The 18,107-nt window shown below is 42.7% G+C and overlaps 1 protein-coding gene across 1 annotated transcript in view; it reads right to left on the bottom strand.

Annotated features, from left to right (window-relative positions):
- Window positions 1-18,107, bottom strand: part of WWTR1 (WW domain containing transcription regulator 1) — a 144,133-nt gene that overhangs the window by 49,524 nt on the left and 76,502 nt on the right. The window contains exon 3 of the mRNA XM_010356839.2: window positions 5,513-5,649. Coding sequence (XP_010355141.1) covers window positions 5,513-5,649 — 137 coding nt within the window. The remainder of the gene's footprint in view (window positions 1-5,512; window positions 5,650-18,107) is intronic.

The following is an 18,107-nucleotide window of genomic DNA, read 5'->3' as shown; positions in this document are numbered from 1 at the left end:
AAAGATTATTTTTTGGTACCACACCAGCTAGTTTCACAATTTATAAGAAAAAGTGCCCAAATATAAGTTGCAGTAACCATGGTTGGGTTTTCCTGAAGGAGGAATGGAATGTTTCTAACAGAGCATACCAAAGGCTCTTCCTCTGGTTACACAGGGGCCAGAAAAGGGAGGAAAAACGAGGCTACCGGCTAACAATAATAGCCGTAACAATACAAGTGCTGGCAGCTTACTATACATCACATACCAAGGCATGGACTACCTAAATACTCAAAACAACGTTATCAGGTAGGTACTATCATTATCACCATTTTACAGATAAGGAAAATGAGACTCAGAGGTTAAATAACTAACCCAACAAGTAAACGTCTAAATTAAGAGAAACTCAGTTCTGACTTCAAGTTCTTCCAAAACAAGACCCACCCTCCATCCCACTTCCATGCCCACTTCACCACCACTCTAACCAAGGACCAAGAGCTGCAGCAGGCTTCATTTTCTCAAGCCCATTGTTCTATATATAACAGAGCCTGTATAGGCAGTCTATTTTTTCCCTGTTTCTTTCCCTTTTATTCTCTTTTTTTAAAATTTTAGTTAAGTATTAATAGTAAGGAAGGCCCACAACCTACTTAAAACATACAAACTTCTGGCCGGGTGCAGTGGCTCAGGCCTGTAATCCCAGCACTTTGGGAGGCTGAGGTGGGTTGATCGCCTGAGGTCAGGAGTTCGAGACCACCCTGGCCAACATGGTGAAACCCCATCTCTATTAAAAATACAAAAATTAGCCGGGCGTGGTGGTGGCAGGCGCCTGTAATCCCAGCTACTCCAGAGGCTGAGGCAGGAGAATTGCTTGAACCTGAGAAGCGGAGGTTGCAGTGAGCCAAAATCACGCCATTGCACTCCAGCCTGGGCAGCCAAGTTTCCATCCCAAACAAACAAACAAACAAAGTCTGTCTGGTTTGTGTCAAGAAAAAAAAAAATCTACTTTCATATGTATAGTAATTTCCCCTGTGTTACTTAAAAGTGAGGATCGGAACAAGTTGTTAATCCCCAAGTGACAATACTGATACAGCTTCCACCAAATGGTAACCTTTCCTCTTTATTCTCTAAAGTCCCCCATGGTCGTCTTTTCTTCTTCCATTTATTGCATATGTCTGGGAATTCGGGCTTAAAGGCCATTACTCTGCTCAGACAGAATCCAGATTGGTAAAGCCTGATTTGGCAAATACAAAAACTAAAATTTTAGTTTTAAGCTAGACAAAATGGAGGTGGTTATTTGAATTAAAGTGCAAAAAAATTATTTTTGCAATTTTCCCATTCAGAGCTTATTTCATTTTACTTATATTCACTGTTCAACAGATCTGCCAACCTGCAGAAAGAATCCTCTGTTTTTACAAAGGCACTCACTCCAGGATGAATAAGTAATGTGTTTCCTCTCGCAATAAAAATACGGTTTGATTTACAAGTCGCATTACAGGAATACATCTAAAGTTCTTTTTTTTTTTTTTTTTTTTTTGAGATGGAATCTCGCTCTGTCGCCCAGGCTGGCGTGCAGTGGCACAATCTCGACTCACTGCAAGCTCCGCCTCCTGGGTTCACGCCATTCTCCTGCCTTAGCCTCCCGAGTAGCTGGGACTACAGGCGCCCGCCACCATGCCCGACTAATTTTTTGTATTTTTAGTACAGACGGAGTTTCATCATGTTAGCCAGGATGGTCTCAATCTCCTGACCTCGTGATCCTCCGGGATTACAGGTGTGAGCCACCGCATCCCGCATCTAAAGCTCTTAGAAAAAAAGGTGTCTAGTGATAAGAAGTTTCTCCTGGGAGAGGTAACTTAAACATTTCCACCAGAGGGCACTATCCTCACTGAAGGTATACATTGAACAATGAATGAATACATTGTTCCTAATTTAAAACACTTTGCAATCTAACCAGCCCAAAACAAATAATTTTTATTCTTGAAAGCATTTATAAAGAACAGTTAGATTGTCTTAAAATATAACATGCTATAGTTAAAGTATAAAATAATTTTTGCCATAAAAATAATAATAATAAACATATATTTTAGCTTACTATGTGGCAATCATAGTCCTAAACACTTTGCATATATAAACTCATAAGTTCCTCATATATTAATAATCCCCATTGTACATATGATGAAATGAAAGCACAGATAAGTAACTTAAAGGATCACCAAACTAGTAACTACAGAGCCAGGATTCAAATTCTGGCAGTCAGACACCCAAGTCCAAGTACCTAACCTACAGAAACAGGGTCCCAATGCAAGGAGATTTGTTCCTGAATGTGTTTAACTATAACACTGATTATATCACAGCTCTAGAAATACATAAAATTAGTTATAAAAAGTACTATTCTATCATCTGATAGTAATGTTACTAATTGTATTTTGACATCCTTTTCACATGTACATAAACTCCTTGCATTAAAGAAGACCTATCACTTTAGTTCGCTTATTAGCTACATTCCATTGAAAAGTATCAAAGCTCTAGATTCAAGAAGGAAGAGTTGGAGGAGAAGAATCTGCTCTTTTCTTTTCCTAGTTTTTAAGAGATGGGGGTCTCGCTATGTTGCCCAGGCTGGTCTCAAACTCCTATGCCCAAGAGATCCTCCCACCTCAGAGCCTCCCAAGTAGCTGGGACTACAGGGATGCACCTCTACACCCAGCTCTGCTCTTTTTATTTTTATATGTTTAAAGATATTTAATAAAGACTATGAACCACAGGCAGAGTTATGGCTTGAAATGAAATAGTCTGAGTAAATCATTTATTATTTGGACTTTATTGAGACTCTGTAAATTAACTCCTGGTCTTTGGTACTTACTTGGCATTCACAGTTGTGTTTCCATCCTTCAGACACATCTGTGATTCTCCATAAGCTAGAAACACACTTTGCAACAGGCAAATACACAAATATTGTTGGAAAAACCCCAGAATGTGTGTCTTGAGAAATTCACTGCCTTATGAGAAATCTGGAAACTGCCGGGTGCCGTGGCTCATGCCTATAATCCCAGCACTTTGGGAGGCTGAGGCAAGCGGATCACCAGCGGTCAGGAGTTTGAGACCAACCTGGCCAACATGGTGAAACTCTGTCTCTACTAAAAATACAAAAATTATCTGTGTTTGGTGGTGCACGCCTATAGTCCCAGCTCCTCGGTAAGCTGAGGCATGAGAATTGCTTGAACCACAGGCAGAGGTTGCAGTGAGCTGAGACCGTGCCACTGCACTCCAGCCTGGATGACAGGGTGAGCCTCTTTCTCAAAATAATGATAATAATAGTAAGAAAAATTAAATAAAAATAGAAATCTGGGAACTAAGGTATTTTACTAAGCTATAAAGTTATTTCAGAATGTTCAGATTACAACTTCTTTAGATATACTTTACTAGTGCAATTGGACTTTGTGTGTGTGTATGTGCGTGCATGTGTGCACATATAGGCAGACTCACATATGCCTTCAATATCTCGTTCCAAGCATTTAAGCTTCTTTTCATCAGTCCACTTCCTACGTATTGCACAATTTTCAAAAATTAAGGAGAATGCATAAAAGAACATGACAAAAGATATCCACTCCAGTATTTGTATGCTAGCAACGCACTAGTAACAACCTAAATATCTACCAGATGGGAGTTAGTTAAATAAACGAATTATAGCATATTAATAATATTAGACTAATAGGCAAATTTTTAAAAGAATGAAGCAGCTCTATATGGACAGGCAGGTGAAAAAAGCAAGATACAGAACAGTGGTTATGATATGCTAACCTTAGTATAATGAAACACACACACAACTAGAAACACTGGCTGGCTCTAGGAAACAAACTTGGGGACTGAGGAAAGGTAGGTTGGAGGAAGTGTTTGAATTTTTTTTTTTTTTTTTTTTTTTTTGTAAGCTGGGTTCATGAAAGATTTTTTTCCGATTATAATTGATTACAAAGTTAAAATTAAAACTTTAATAATCAGTTTTTAGAATTTTTGATGAAAATTAAATGGTTAAAGAAACTATAAAACCAGTCTAATGCCACCCAATGTGGGGTTTCTTTACTACAGTGGCATCTGTTTTCTACATAAGCTCCTGTATATTTGGGACAAAATGACTCACGGGAGGCTTTGGTTTACCACTGCTGGTACCAGAACTGGTTGCATTTTCTCTGATCTGCCCTTTAGATAAGGAACACAACAGAGGTTATTCGATGTCATTTGCCTTTTGGAAACTGTACATGTGCAAGCTTTAAAGCAGTCGGTTCAGACTTCCCGGAATAACTGACACTTGAAGCTGGCCAGGGTCTACTTGAGTTCATACTCACTTTGGCTAAGCTACAGTATGAGGGAAGGGTGTCCAGGAATAACGCTTCCATTTTTATCTTGTTCATTCCTGAAAATCCAACAGGAGATTCTTTTCACTCCCTAAAATTAACTGTTCTGTGTATAAAGCATATCTGGATATCTGATCTTAAATGGAAATGTTATCTGAAAATGGCACCATCTTTTATAAAACTTTAAAATTGGCCCGTTTTTATTTTTAGCCCTGGGGGAGAAGGAAGGGAATGATTACCAAAAAGAGCTGGCTGGTTCCGTTGCTGCAGCATATTAATTCACTGGTGATTCTCTCTACTGGGAATAATTTTAGCAGAAAATACTCTCTTCTCAAGTCTAAAATCACACTTATTAAATATTGTAAATGAAGTAAAAAGTGAGCCATATTATCCCACGGCAGGTATGGGGAGAAGCCACCTGCAGGTTATGTAACGGTTAACTCCCTTCCAAAATCAGACCAGCCTGCTCTCCAGCTCTGCTCTCCACAAGCTGCATGACTTTCGGAAAGTTTCTTCATCTATAAACTGGGGAGCCTGTTACTTTTAGTAGGGGTTTTGGAAGACTTTCATAAGGTAAGGCATGGAAGCACCCAACATGCTATCTGACATGTTATGCAGCAATTATGGAAAAAAGGGAAATAAGGATAGGGATTTGAGACTAGAATTGTACCTGTAGGCAGTTGCCAGGAGCCAAAGTCACCCAAAGTGTGTTTATGTCCTACTTGCCTCAGCCTAGATGAAGAAAGGAGGCCTAACTGATTTTTCTACCCCAATTAAGGCCATTGGAGAGGAGGTCAGAACTGTAGTTTAAAACTGAGGCAGCAGTATCATGAGTTGGTGGTAAAGAGACCAAGTAAAGAAGGAAAAGGCGGCAGAAGGGTAACATGGTATTGCAGCCAAGAAGAAGGCGCAAACACCGTCTGGGTGCATGAAGAGACATGGAAACAGCCAGAACCACTTATGAGCCCCGCCACCCCTTGATTGAACACTCATTTCTTCAGCTCGGAGTCAAAGCTTGGGACTCCGCCAGGTGCAGTGGTTCACGCCTGTAATCGCAGCACTTTGGGAGACTGAGGTGGTAGGATTGTTTGAGCCCAGGAGTTCAACACCAGCCTGGGCAACAAACTCTACAAAAAACTCAAAAAAAAAAAAAAATACTTTTTAATTTGAAAAAGCTTGGGGCTTACCGAGATTTGGCTGGGATACTGCCATGGACCTCTGAGGCACTGGTGTGGAACTGACGGCAGGGTGGAGGTTCATATGATTCAGGGGCTGATTCATCGCCTTCCTAGGGTCTTGCCATGTGGTGATTTTTTCTATGTGACTAAAAGAAGGAAAACAATTAATTATCTTTTTAATTGTCAGCATCATTATCATCATCACCACCAACAACATAACAGTTAATGACACTGATTCTTCCCTTAGGATCTGCTTATGAGTGGTTAATAGATTGTGCTTGATTTCATCCAAAGACATACTTGCCTATCTTTCCCTGCATCCTGGTTAGGCCACACTGGGGATTCTGCAAGCAGCTCTCTAAACACAAGCCCAAGACTTCACTGTCCAGACAGGCCCTTGCATGCAGTGAGCCCCAGTGAACTTCCCCTCGGCCCATGGAGCTTGTATTCCCCAGCACCTCAGTGCTTCCCGACCATCCAATCACTGGAGTGCCATAGAGCGTGAGCTCCTTCCTGGAAGGGGAGCCATGCTCACCTTGCCAGCCAGTCCCCCATACTCTCCTGACTCATAGAATTGACATAATGAGGATCCCTTTGGCTGTCATCAAGCAAGCTCTCACAGTAGGAGTGTAAGGTATTTTGAGGTCCACAAAGGTGACATAAAACCCTCAAGAAGCTCACTGTCACCAAGCAAGGTGACAACAGTGTAGCTGGAAGGCAGAGTAGTAGGAAATAATAGTAGGAAAGTCAACTAGTGCCAGCTTATGGAGAAACTTAGATATTGAGGCATGAAGGTTTACAAGGGAGAAGACATGATTACACTTTTGATCACATACAACTTCCAGTTTGTTACTATGACTTAATCACAGAGAAACTAGCCCAACATGAAACATGAGCTTCTGCTCAGAGTTTCCAGTACATTCTAAGAAAGGTGGACATGGCCTCCAGCTTTGCCTACCACCTTCCAAATCACATCACAGGTCACTCCTGGTACTTTCCCTGTCCCACTCCATCAAGCTCTTCCTTTAGTGAGAGTTTATGATACATATATATAAAAGATGAGTAGATTCATCCGTTCCTCTACTTTGTTTTATAAACAGTATCAGAAATCTTCCTTCCCCCTCTCCTTCTCCTTCTTCTTCCTTTTTTGACATGGTCTTGCTCTGTCGCCCAGGCTGGAGTACAGTGGCACAATCATGGCCCACTGCAGCCCCGACATCCTGGGTTCAAGCAATCTTCCCACCTCGGCCTCCTGAGTACCTGGGACCACAGGCACCTGCGACCACACCTGGCTCATTTGTTAAAAAAAAAAATTTTTTTGGCCGGGCGCGGTGGCTCACGCCTGTAATCCCAGCACTTTGGGAGGCCCAGGCGGGCGGATCACGAGGTCAGGAGATCAAGACCATCCTGGCTAACATGGTGAAACCCCGTCTCTACTAAAAATACAAAAAATTAGCCAGGCATGGTGGCGGGCGCCTGTAGTCCCAGCTACTCGGGAGTCTGAAGCAGGAGAATGGCGTGAACCCGGGAGGCGGAGCTTGCAGTGAGCAGAGATCGCGCCACTGCACTCCAGCCTAGGCAACAGAGCGAAGACTCCGTCTCAAAAAAAAATTTTTTTTAATTGTTTTTGTAGAGGTGGGCGTATCCTTATATTGCCCAGGCTGGTCTCAAACTCCTGAACTCAAGTGATCCTCCCACCTCAGTCTCCCAAAGTGCTGGGATTACAGGCACAAACCACCACGCCCAGCCCAGTATCAGAGATCTTTCCATATCCATCAAAGACAACAAACCCTGACAGAAGAAACTGAACGTTAGCCCTTTGTTTTGGGCTTCACAACCACGCTGGTCTCTTCCAGTCAGGCCCACACCGCTGACCTTCCTTAGACACACAACAAAAGTAGCGTGATTGTTGTTTCTGTTAAACACACCTCAATTCTGAATAACAATGGCCTCCTTTGAATCTTTAAGGTAGGAAATCACTTTTATTTTCATTATGTTTAATCAGTCTAGAAACTTCCTTGCACTGAAGTTGTATTTGTCTTGTTTTCTTTTCAGTCTGTTTCCTCACTTTTAAATGCTTCCTCTGCTAAAATTGTTATTCAGATTTCTTAATGCAAGACTTGTAGGTATTGCCATGGGGAGCTCATCCATTGCCTTGAGTGAAAACTTGGGTCTAAAGGTCTAAGGTTTAGAATAAATGTGATTAAAAAAAAAAAAAAAAAGGCCGGAGGCAGTGGCTCATGCCTATTATCCCAGCACTTTGGGAGGCTGAGGCGGGTGGATCACCACAGGTCAAGAGTTCGAGACCAGCCTGGCCAACATGGTGAAACCCCAGCTCTACTAAAAATATTAAAAGTAGCTGGCATAGTGATGCATGCCTGTAATCCCAGCTATTCGGGAGACTGAGACAGGAGAATCGCTTGAACCCGGGAGGCAAAGGTTGCAGTGAGTTGGGATCATGCCAGTGCACTCCAGCCTAGGCAGCAGAGTGAGACTCCATCTCAAAAAAAAAAAAAAAAAAAAAAAAAAGAAAGAAAAGAAAAGAAAAAAGAAAAGATGAGGGAAAGACTGAAGTAAAGAGATGAAAATCATTTCCCTAAGGATAAAATGAATAATAATAAAAACAATAGTTTTAGTTACACCTTCAGTTTAACTATTGTGGTTCTGTTTAAAGCTTTCATAAAATCCGTCAATTTCTGGGCAGGTGGAAACGCATAGCCAGCCTCAGGCTTGTCACAGGCCTTCCAAGTGAGGAACTAATTGGTGAGGGTGTCAAAATTAAGTAACTCCGTTTAGCAAAATAATTACACCTAAGAAATGCTTTGATTATTCCTTCAGAACTCATTCTATTAAAGTGGCATGTTTTCCAAGGCAGACATGTCCTACGTAAATAGTTTTCACTCTGGTACCAGAAGGAAAAGAATCCTTCTCTCTTTCATAAACCTTTCATAGACTCTCTGACACCATGGATATTGATGCTGCACTAGAACCAACATCAGCGCTAGAACCACATCAGGCCCTGGTGAGATGTGGCAATATACATCATTTGCTGGAAGATGTACAAGGATACTTCTGTGATCAGAATTTCAGCTACCAGCTGTAGGAATAATACAGGAGCTGGAATGATGCATTCCCAAATGCTGGTCCCCCACTCTCCCCTCCCATTCTGAACAAGTGAGCTGTGGCTCCTGAATGCAGCGAGAGCAGGAACATCTAGCATAGGAAGCCCAGCATCTGAAGTGGCAGATGAGCTCATCTTGCCTAAGGAGTGCCAGCACAGCTTGCCAGCCTAAATCCCCTGGGACAGAGTGTGGGGCCTTCTGGGTGGACCTCATCCTGACAGTTCTGACCCCAAAGATGTATAGCTTACCCGTAGCTTGAAGTCCCAGCACTCCTGCAGTGCAGTGGGAGCCCCCACGGCCCACCCTTCAAACTCCACACCCAGCCAACACATTTAAAGGAGTTTTGTTCCCAGTGGATTTGTTAATTAAAAGTGTCACTCACAGTATTCCCCAAAGGCTGTAGTACAAGAGGGAGCCTTTCTTAAGTGAGCAGTTCTCATTGCTCCAAAACAACTCTGAGAAGAAAGCCACTCAAATTCCTGGCTCTGCAGACCAGTCCACCTGACATCAGCTATAAGGCTGCGCTAACATGGTGTCAAGAGTGGCTCCCAGGCTGAATGCAACAAGTAAGAGTGAGCTATTGCTCACAAGAGGCTCTTAATACAGCCTTGATGATTTCATCTGAAATCTAAATTCTCCTATTGTTCTAATCACTTAGTGCCTCAGGCTCCAGCTCCCCCTACTTCCCACCGCTTCCCAAACCCAGGATACGCCATTCACTCTTTCACTCTGCTGTCTCATCTCTGCTCCCTCTCTCAATGTTACTGAGTCATTTCCTTTCTCGTATTTCTCGGTGTAATCTCAGTGTTTGCCAAGACCCACAATTTAGCTAGATTAATCCCCACTTCCCCGCTACTCCCACCTCCTTCCTGGCTTCACTCCCTTGCTTAAAGTCTACTTCAAGAAAAAGTCTCTCTGCTGTTTTAAAGTATAACTTCCCTTGGAAATACACACACATACACAAATATATTTAACCTGACTACATATGTGTATTCTGTAAATACATACACTGTACAGGTTTCATATTGGAAAACGGAACAAAAAAAGGAAAAAACAGATACCAAACTATTTATGGTGATATATGCAAATAACAGGCTCACTGGTAATTTTTTTTTCTTATCTAAACTGCTTTGTACTTTCCAGGTTTTTAGCAGTGATTATGTATTGTTTTCACAACCAGCAAAACCAAAAATACTAATGAAGCTACAAAAACACAAAAAAGAAAATTGATGCATGAACACACAGGTCATAAGGTACAAAAAGCTCCTGAAGACACAGGGGGTGGTGGCTCACACCTGTAGTCCCAGGATTTTGGGAGGCCAAGGTGGGCAGATCACCTGACGTTGGGAGTTCAAGACCAGCCTGACCTACATGGAGAAGCCCTGTCTCTACTAAAAATACAAAATTAACCGAGCGTGGTGGCACATGCCTGTAATCCCAGCTACTTGGGAGGCTGAAGCAGGAGAATTGCTTGAACCCAGGAGGTGGAGGTTGCGGTGAGCCAAGATCGCACCATTGCACTCCAGCCTGGGCCACGAGCAAAACTCAGTCTCAAAAAAAAAAAAAATGTTCCCGAAGATAAACTACAGATTTGGCTCCTACCTTTGTGTGGCTCAAATCAGAAGATGAATGGAATCAATCACCTGATCCCATGCTGTTTATAAAGAAAAAGAATAGCAGTTCCTACGGGAAAGAAAAGATTTTCTTGACAGTAAAAATTTTTTTCCTCGACTTAAAAAAAAAAAAAAAAAATCCTCTACAAGTGCTTCCCATGGAGAGCCCTGGTAGTATGTGGGGTTAACAGTACCTGTAACAAATACAAGCGGGAGTGGGCTTTTCCCCTTCCTTCAAGAGCCCCTGGGACCACTACTTCCCAGACAGTCTCCTTCTCTCAGTCCCAGAAAGACCAACCAATTTCTGGCCTACAATCACATTATGAGTCTCTGCTTAGAGAACTGCCCAGGTTGGAAAAAAGCATGGAGTTTGCTAAGGGGCAAGAAAGGTCAGCATGTCTCTGAGAAGATACTGGCTGGAAATGGTAGGTTATGAAAAACGGTGTCATGTGAAATCAGTTTTCCCTCATGGATTAATATTTTCTTCAAGAAAGACACAAATATAGAAAGCCATTTTATTTATCAGGTAAATTGTGTGTTTGGGGTTAAAATGTTTTGAAATTGGTGGGGCGGCACGCCCACCCTCCAAGTCACCCTCCCCTCAGACTGGCCTCTCCCATCAGCCTTTAGAGAGGGTGTTAACTCTGCTCCAGTTTCCTCCTCTCAAGCCACTGCTAACTCCTTCTACCTCCTTCATGACCTTTCACCTTGATGAGGGCAATGGCCTCTGGGCTTCCCTTCTGCCAATATTTCTGGTTTTCCTCCCTTCCTCCTTCCCTCCCCCATCCTCTCTCTCTGACAATCCGTTCACTGTCTAACCTCCAGGCGGATATCCCAAGGATACCTGGTATCCAAGTCCCCCTGGGTCACCACAGCCCATGAAATAACAGCACAACTCACATAGGCATCTCCCAGACAAAGCAGCCTACTGCCACACTCTGTGGGCTCTGCAAAGATGTACAAAGACCACACACAGTCGTTGAGTCACATTTACCTGGGTATTTGGGTTTAATATTAGCTCTGACCCTGTGTGACCTAACTGGATATCCTAGTCACACCACCCATATCCACAAGACAGAGGTAAAAAAGCTAACAGTATACTGGTTCCTCATTGTGAGGATAAAGCAGGTCTGTTCTGGGAATATTATGACCACCAAAGTCACTTACAGATTTCATAGCTAGTTCTCCCGGCTTCCCAAAGTCATTTTCACTCAGCAGTGAGTGCAGAGAAGGCAGCTCTAGCCTGGAGTCCAAGGTTGGCAACACTTGGTTCAAGTTTTTTCGACAATCATGGATCGTATACCTATTATGCACGATGGGTGATGTACTGGCTAGGTGTAAAAATCAAAAGCATTGTGCAAACTATATAGTAAAGGCAAAGATAAAAATCTTATCTGTAAAAGTAGAATAATCAGACCGGGCGCGGTGGCCTGTAATCCCGGCACTTTGGGAGGCCGAGGCGGGTGGATCACCTGAGGTCAGGAGTTTGAGACCAGCCTGGCCAAGATGGAGAAACCCCGTGTCTACTAAAACTACAAAATTAGCCGGGCATGCTGGTGCATGCCTGTAATCCCAGCTACTCGGGAGGCTGAGGCAGGAGAATCATTTGAATCGGGGAGGCGGAGATTGCATTGAGCTGAGAGAGCACCATTGCACTCCATCCTGGGCAACAAGAGTGAAACTCCGTCTCAAAAACAAAACAAAATAAAACAAAAAACCAAACCAAACCAAAAAAAAATCCTCCAGCTTCTTACCAGCCAGGAAAAGGCCTGGTGTTTTGGGATGAATTTACCCACACTAACTTCACAGAAGGAAGCCATACAATAAGGACTTTCTGAAACAGAGAATCCCCATGTAATATATTTTGTATGGCTGGAAGCATACAAACATATAAAAAGAGGAATGATTACAAGTGCTTCATTTTGAAAGAATTTAAAACTATTAGCAGCATATTGCTTATTTCTATGGGCAAAGATTTTGTCTTCAAACATAAGTGTTTTGCCTTTTTTCTGCCCCCTATTTATTTAATAAATTAGAGTTTCATACAGTATCCGACATCAGGGCTCCCTGCCATCAGCAAAATGGTTAGGACAGGACCTGGAAGCAGCCTCCAAACTGCCCCTTCTTTTGCCACAACCTAGCTGAGCAGTTAAAGAGAACCACACCAATGAGATGAGAATTTAAAGACCGCCTGGGGACATAAAACCAAGGCAGACTGGTTTGAAACTCAATTATACTCACTGCTCCCTGTCTTCATCCCCTGGGTGAAATTCCTCTGTAGCCTCTGTCCTTACTACCTCTTTTTTTCTCTTCCAGTAGAATACAAGCTCTTCCAGAAGAAAAGTGTTCTGCACATAGTAGGTGTATGAAAAATAATGCTAGCCAGGTGCAGTGGGTCACACCTGTAATCCTAGCATTTTGGGAGGCTGAGGTGGGAGGACTGCTTGAGCCCCAGAGTTGGAGACCAGCTCGGGCAACATAGAAAGACCCCATCTCTTAAAAAAGAAAAAAGAAAAAAAATCTGCCAAGCCTATGATATTTACAAGCCCCATTTAAGTATAAGCAAACTGTCTTATTTCAGAAAAATCAGATTTTTAAAACTTTTTTGATTTAGTAGGTCAATTCACCATTCTCTTAATGTTAAAACAAATGTACATACTGAATACAATTAGCTTAAAATTTGCTAAATGAAACAGCTTTGCAACGTGCTTCTTGTGACTCAGTCCAATTAGGCCCACTAGTGTTAAAAATGGAAACTGAAACAGATTTGGATGAGGTTGATAAATTCCCGGATAGGGCCTGCCAAGTGAATCTGACCCACTGTCAGCAGAGAGCAAACGCTATGCCAATTTTTAATCCTGTACCAGATGGCAAGAAGTCTTGCCCAAGACTTACATTAGACTTTTAAAATTGTCCTCAATTAGAATTAGAATACAAGTATGCAAAAGGTGGTTTACTTTCTCGTTGTATGTTGGGGATAAATACTGTTTGCATTTAAATCAAATTAAACATTCTACCAGTGTGTTCTTATTTAGATTTCAAGACCTAGGAAATGACATATATCTTACTCATATCTTACATTTCTTTGAGTAGCACCTTTTGTTTTGTTTTGCCAATGGTACTTAGCTGTGCGAACCAACACCAGAGATGAGTCTTAACCACAAGAACAAAGACGGGGTGGTATGCACACTTACTAATTCTCCCAGGCCCAGATGCACACTTTCTCCAGGTAGTCCCTCTGCTGTCACCTAAAACCAGAATGCAGTGGGAGCCCATTGCAGTAGAAACCCCAGGGAGTTCATCACAGAAGGCAGGCCACATCACAGAGGGAGCCCATGACAGTAGAAGCCCCATCGCAGTGGATGCTCAGCTCACCACCCACATCTAAACTAGCAACCCGACCTGATCATGTTTGTAATATTAAGATTAGGTTGTTTGTTTGTTTATTTTTGAGACAGAGTTTCGCTCTTGTCATCCAGGTTGGAGTGCAATGGCGTGATCTCAGCTCCCTACAGCCTCTGCCTCCCGGTTCAGGCAATTCTCCTCCTTCAGCCTCCCAAGTAGCTGGGATTATAGGTGCCTGCCACCACGCCTGGCTAATTTTTGTATTTTTAGTAGAGACGGGGTTTCACCATGTTGGCCAGTCTGGTCTCAAACTCTTGACCTCAGGCGATCCACCCGCCTCAGGCTCCCAAAGTGCTGGGATTATAGGCATGAGCCTCAGCACCTGGAGATAAGATTAGTAGCCATCCAGTACACTGATCCCCTCTGCTTAACTTTATCAGACTATTTGCATAATGTGGAGTCGGCTTTTGAACTTCAATATGTTGACAATCAGAAATAAAGTAATGGCTCTTCACATGGTTGAAGAGATACATAGCTTAAGTTTTATTGTATCTCTACATACCCTAAAGTAATCAATCTTCCTCCCACGTTGTCATTCTTTCTACCACCCGAATTAATAATTCTTTGTCCCAAAGCAGCTTTTAAAACAGTATTATTGGTTATAATTATTCTTCCATTCTACCCAAATCCTAAATGGCACCATCTCCTGCTATTTTAATGCATTAGAATAAAAGATACAGAGGTAAAAGTCAGGCTGCAAATGTGCACAGCTGACACATCTATTAGCAAAGCATTCAGAGTTTAAACCCCAAAGCTATAAAAAAAAAAAAAAAAAGACTCATGTCATATAAGAAAGGTGACTGTTCACACAACAGAAATGTGTTGGATGAGAAAGTTCATCCTTCTTTGAAACCACAAAGAATTTATAGTTAAAAGTTTCCGGTCAGATTTTCACTTAGGCAGCTCATCAAACATAGCTGCAGTCTATGACACAGAAATAATAACATATATAAATAGGAGATTTTTTTAGGATCCTCTAATAAAAGATGATACAAGACCAGAGAAGTTATTTCAGTATGGTTCCGGTCTCTACCATTCACTTGCCAATTCAAAAAATTTCAGCGTTCTCTGGAATTCCGAATGAATGGCAGGGATTGTATTTTTAACTACCAGGCTCTAATCCTCAACTTCCCTTGCAGACTTGCCAAGAAGCCTCCACTGGTTTAAGTTAGCAGCAGTAGGCACAGCGGCCATGTGAAAGGCATCCTCGTGCCTCTGCCCTGGCCAGCTGTGGTGATCCATCTCTCTCAAGTCTTTCCCACGGAGCACCACCGACTTTTCTGCAGACTCATTCTATCTGAACCTACTCAGCCAAGCAGAAGCTGAGTCAAGCAAAGCTGCTGTCAGCCCCAAAGAGCAGAGGAGCCAAATCAGGACTGTAATACCCGCGGTTCCTGCAGGGATTCATTTACCAGAGTGTTATCCCCGGGGTGGGGAAAATAAGCGGCACTGTGAATGTGCCACTTCCCAGAGAAAACCACTTTGGAAGGCTGATGACTCATCAAGACAGCCCCAGGTGTGACTCAGGAACCTCACTTCAGAAGGTGAACAGTCCAGCTGCGGTGTTAGAGACACCCGTCACCTGCTCCACGCACCCCAGCAGTACCCGGCACTGGCAAGCCTCACTTTGCCTCTGCAAACTGAGTAAAATTCTTGCTTAAGCTCATTTTTCCTATTTTCTTATTTATTTATTTATTTATTTATTTATTTATTTATTTATTTATTTAGAGACAGGGTCTTACTCTGTCACCCAGGCTGGAGTGCAATGGCTCAGTCACAGCTCACTGCAGCCTTAAGCTCCTAGGTTCAAGTAATCCTCCTGCTTCAGCCTCTCAAGTAGCTGGGATTTCAGGCACGCACCACTGTGTCTGGCTCTGACCCCCTTTTCTTTTTTTCTTTCTTTCTTTTTTTTTTTTTTTTTTTTTGAGACGGAGTCTCACTCTGCCACCCAGGCTGGAGTGCAGTGGCCAGATCTCGGCTCACTGCAAGCTCCGCCTCCCGGGTTTACGCCATTCTCCTGCCTCAGCCTCCCGAGTAGCTGGGACTACAGGCGCCCGCCACCTCACCCAGCTAGTTTTTTGTATTTTTTAGTAGAGACGGGGTTTCACTGTGTTAGCCAGGATGGTCTCGATCTCCTGACCTTGTGATCCGCCCGTCTCGGCCTCCCAAAGTGCTGGGATTACAGGCTTGAGCCACCGCGCCCGGCCAATTTTTCCTATTTTTTGAAAACACAAGAAGGGGAAAAAAAAAAAAAAAGGACTGGGAGTTTTTGTTGCTTGTTTGACTTGGGCCAAGAGCCATATTAAAGAACTTTGGCTGCGTTGCAAACAATTTTATTATTAGTACCAGCATTTTTTTTTTCTCTTCTCATGCCAGGATCAATAATGCTATTAAAAAATGTATAGTCCGGACACAGTGGCTCACGCCTGTAATCCTAGCACTTTGGGAGGCTGAGGCAGGAGGATTGCTTGAGCTTAGGAGTTCAAGGTCAGCCTGGGCAACATAGGGAAATCTTATTTCTAAAAAATAAAAAAAAAAAATCAAAATATTAGTCGGGTGTGGTGGTATATGCCTGTGGTCCCAGCTTCTTGGGAGGCTGAAGCGGAAGATTACTTCAGCCTGGGAGGTCGAGGCTGCAGTGAGCCCTGATCATACCACTGCACCCCAGCGTGGGCGACAGAGCAAACTTCTGTCTCAAAAATAATAATAAAATAAATGAAAGATGTATAAATCACCTTAAGTTTATTGTATTGGAACTCCACAACAATGTGAGAGTCTATTTCACAATATTATTTCCAGATGTCCGGTATAAAATATGTACTTGGTAGAGTCTTTATTTCACTTTTCTCCTTTCTCACAAACAAAAACATGGGATGAGAATCAGAAGCAGAGAAAAGATGAGACGATTTCGCTCTTTCACCCAGGCTGGAATGAAGTGGCATGATATCGGCTCACTGCAACCTCCGACCCTCTGGTTCAAGAGATTCTCCTGCCTCAGCCTCCTGAGTAGCTAGGTTTATAGTCGCGCGCCCCCACACATGGCTAATTTTTGTATTTTTAGTAGAGACAGGATTTCACCATGTTGGACAGGCTGGTCCTGAACTCTTGACCACAGGTGATCCACCCGCTTCAGCCTCCCAAAGTGCTAGGATGACACGCATGAGCCACCACGCCCGGCCACATGAATGGTGAATTCTAGAATAATCAATAGGAAGTGGAATGTATTCATCCATTTTTTCATTAGACAAGTATTTACAGCGGGATACATCTTCCATAGGGATTCAGTTCCAAACTCAGTGTTCTTTTGTTTTGAAGAGATGTTGCCCAGGCTGGACTCCAACACTTGGGTTTAAGTGATCCTCCTGCCTCAGCCTCCCGAGGCTGGGTCTACATGTGCATGCCACCTCGCTCTGCTCCCCAAAATCAGTTGTGGCAAATGTGGAGTGTAGTGAAAATTACCACTGAAAAACTTCTGAATATACAGTCTACTAGGCTTTGTGTATGTTATATTATTTTTCAGTAAGTTCAGTGTGGCCAGTTTCTTCCAGGGTTAGAATATGGTGCTATTTCTACACCCAAGATCCAGATGAAGTGATGCTGTACCCAAATATGTATGTTGGGATTTGCTAGGCATTCAATGAATTCAAGACACTTAAGCACGCATACGGTGATGAGTGCCTGCAATATCTAGGCCCTCAAGGAGCTGGCAGTCAGATGAGCAGGGAGAAGGTGGCAGTGAAACAACGAGCGGTATGGTGGTAAACAGCACAGACTCTATTGTTTTTGTTATTATAAATGGTCCAGAACCTGACACTCTATCTCAATACCTGCATGTTAGAAATGTTTCCCATATCAACTGCATCTAACATCTAGGAATCAGTTTCAATCTCACAATAAGTCTTAAAAAGAAATTTATATTTTAGAGTAGCCACTAAGCTACTTTAAATGCTAAAATACTTTGAAAATTGTTTTTCCAGGCTCTCTGTGCCTAACACATGTTTCTAACATGCTGTGTTTCCAGTTGTTCTTAAATGGGACACTGACCCAGTGCTTGGCTGCTCCGAAGCCACTCCAAATGTAAAATATCTCGAAGTTAAAACTGCACTGCCCTCCTTTCTCTTCTTTCTAATGGGGCCAAGTGAATTAAATGTCACTCACCCCAAAAAAGAAGGCAAATCCTCTTTAAAACCAAAAATTCTTTTGGGTTAGGCTAGCTTCTTCTCTATTCATGTGAAGAGATTTAATTCCTTTTTGTTGGTTTTGCTTTTTTCAATTCTGGGAAGAGGATGAACTACCCCGGCTCTAGCCATCAGAGCCACTTTCTTTTTGCACATGTTTGAAAGGCATGACACAACTTGAACTGGAAAAAGGGCTGGCATGAACCTCGGCATCTCAAGAGAGACGAGAGGTGCTTTTCAGAGTGAGGGTCCCATCTTGCAAAAAATTATTTGGAGGATCAAAGAC

The sequence above is a fragment of the Rhinopithecus roxellana genome, chromosome 1 (assembly GCF_007565055.1).
Source record: "Rhinopithecus roxellana isolate Shanxi Qingling chromosome 1, ASM756505v1, whole genome shotgun sequence".
Taxonomy (NCBI): domain Eukaryota; kingdom Metazoa; phylum Chordata; class Mammalia; order Primates; family Cercopithecidae; genus Rhinopithecus; species Rhinopithecus roxellana.
The sequence above is the reverse complement of the archived record's forward strand: the minus strand, read 5'-3'. Positions and strand labels throughout refer to the sequence as shown.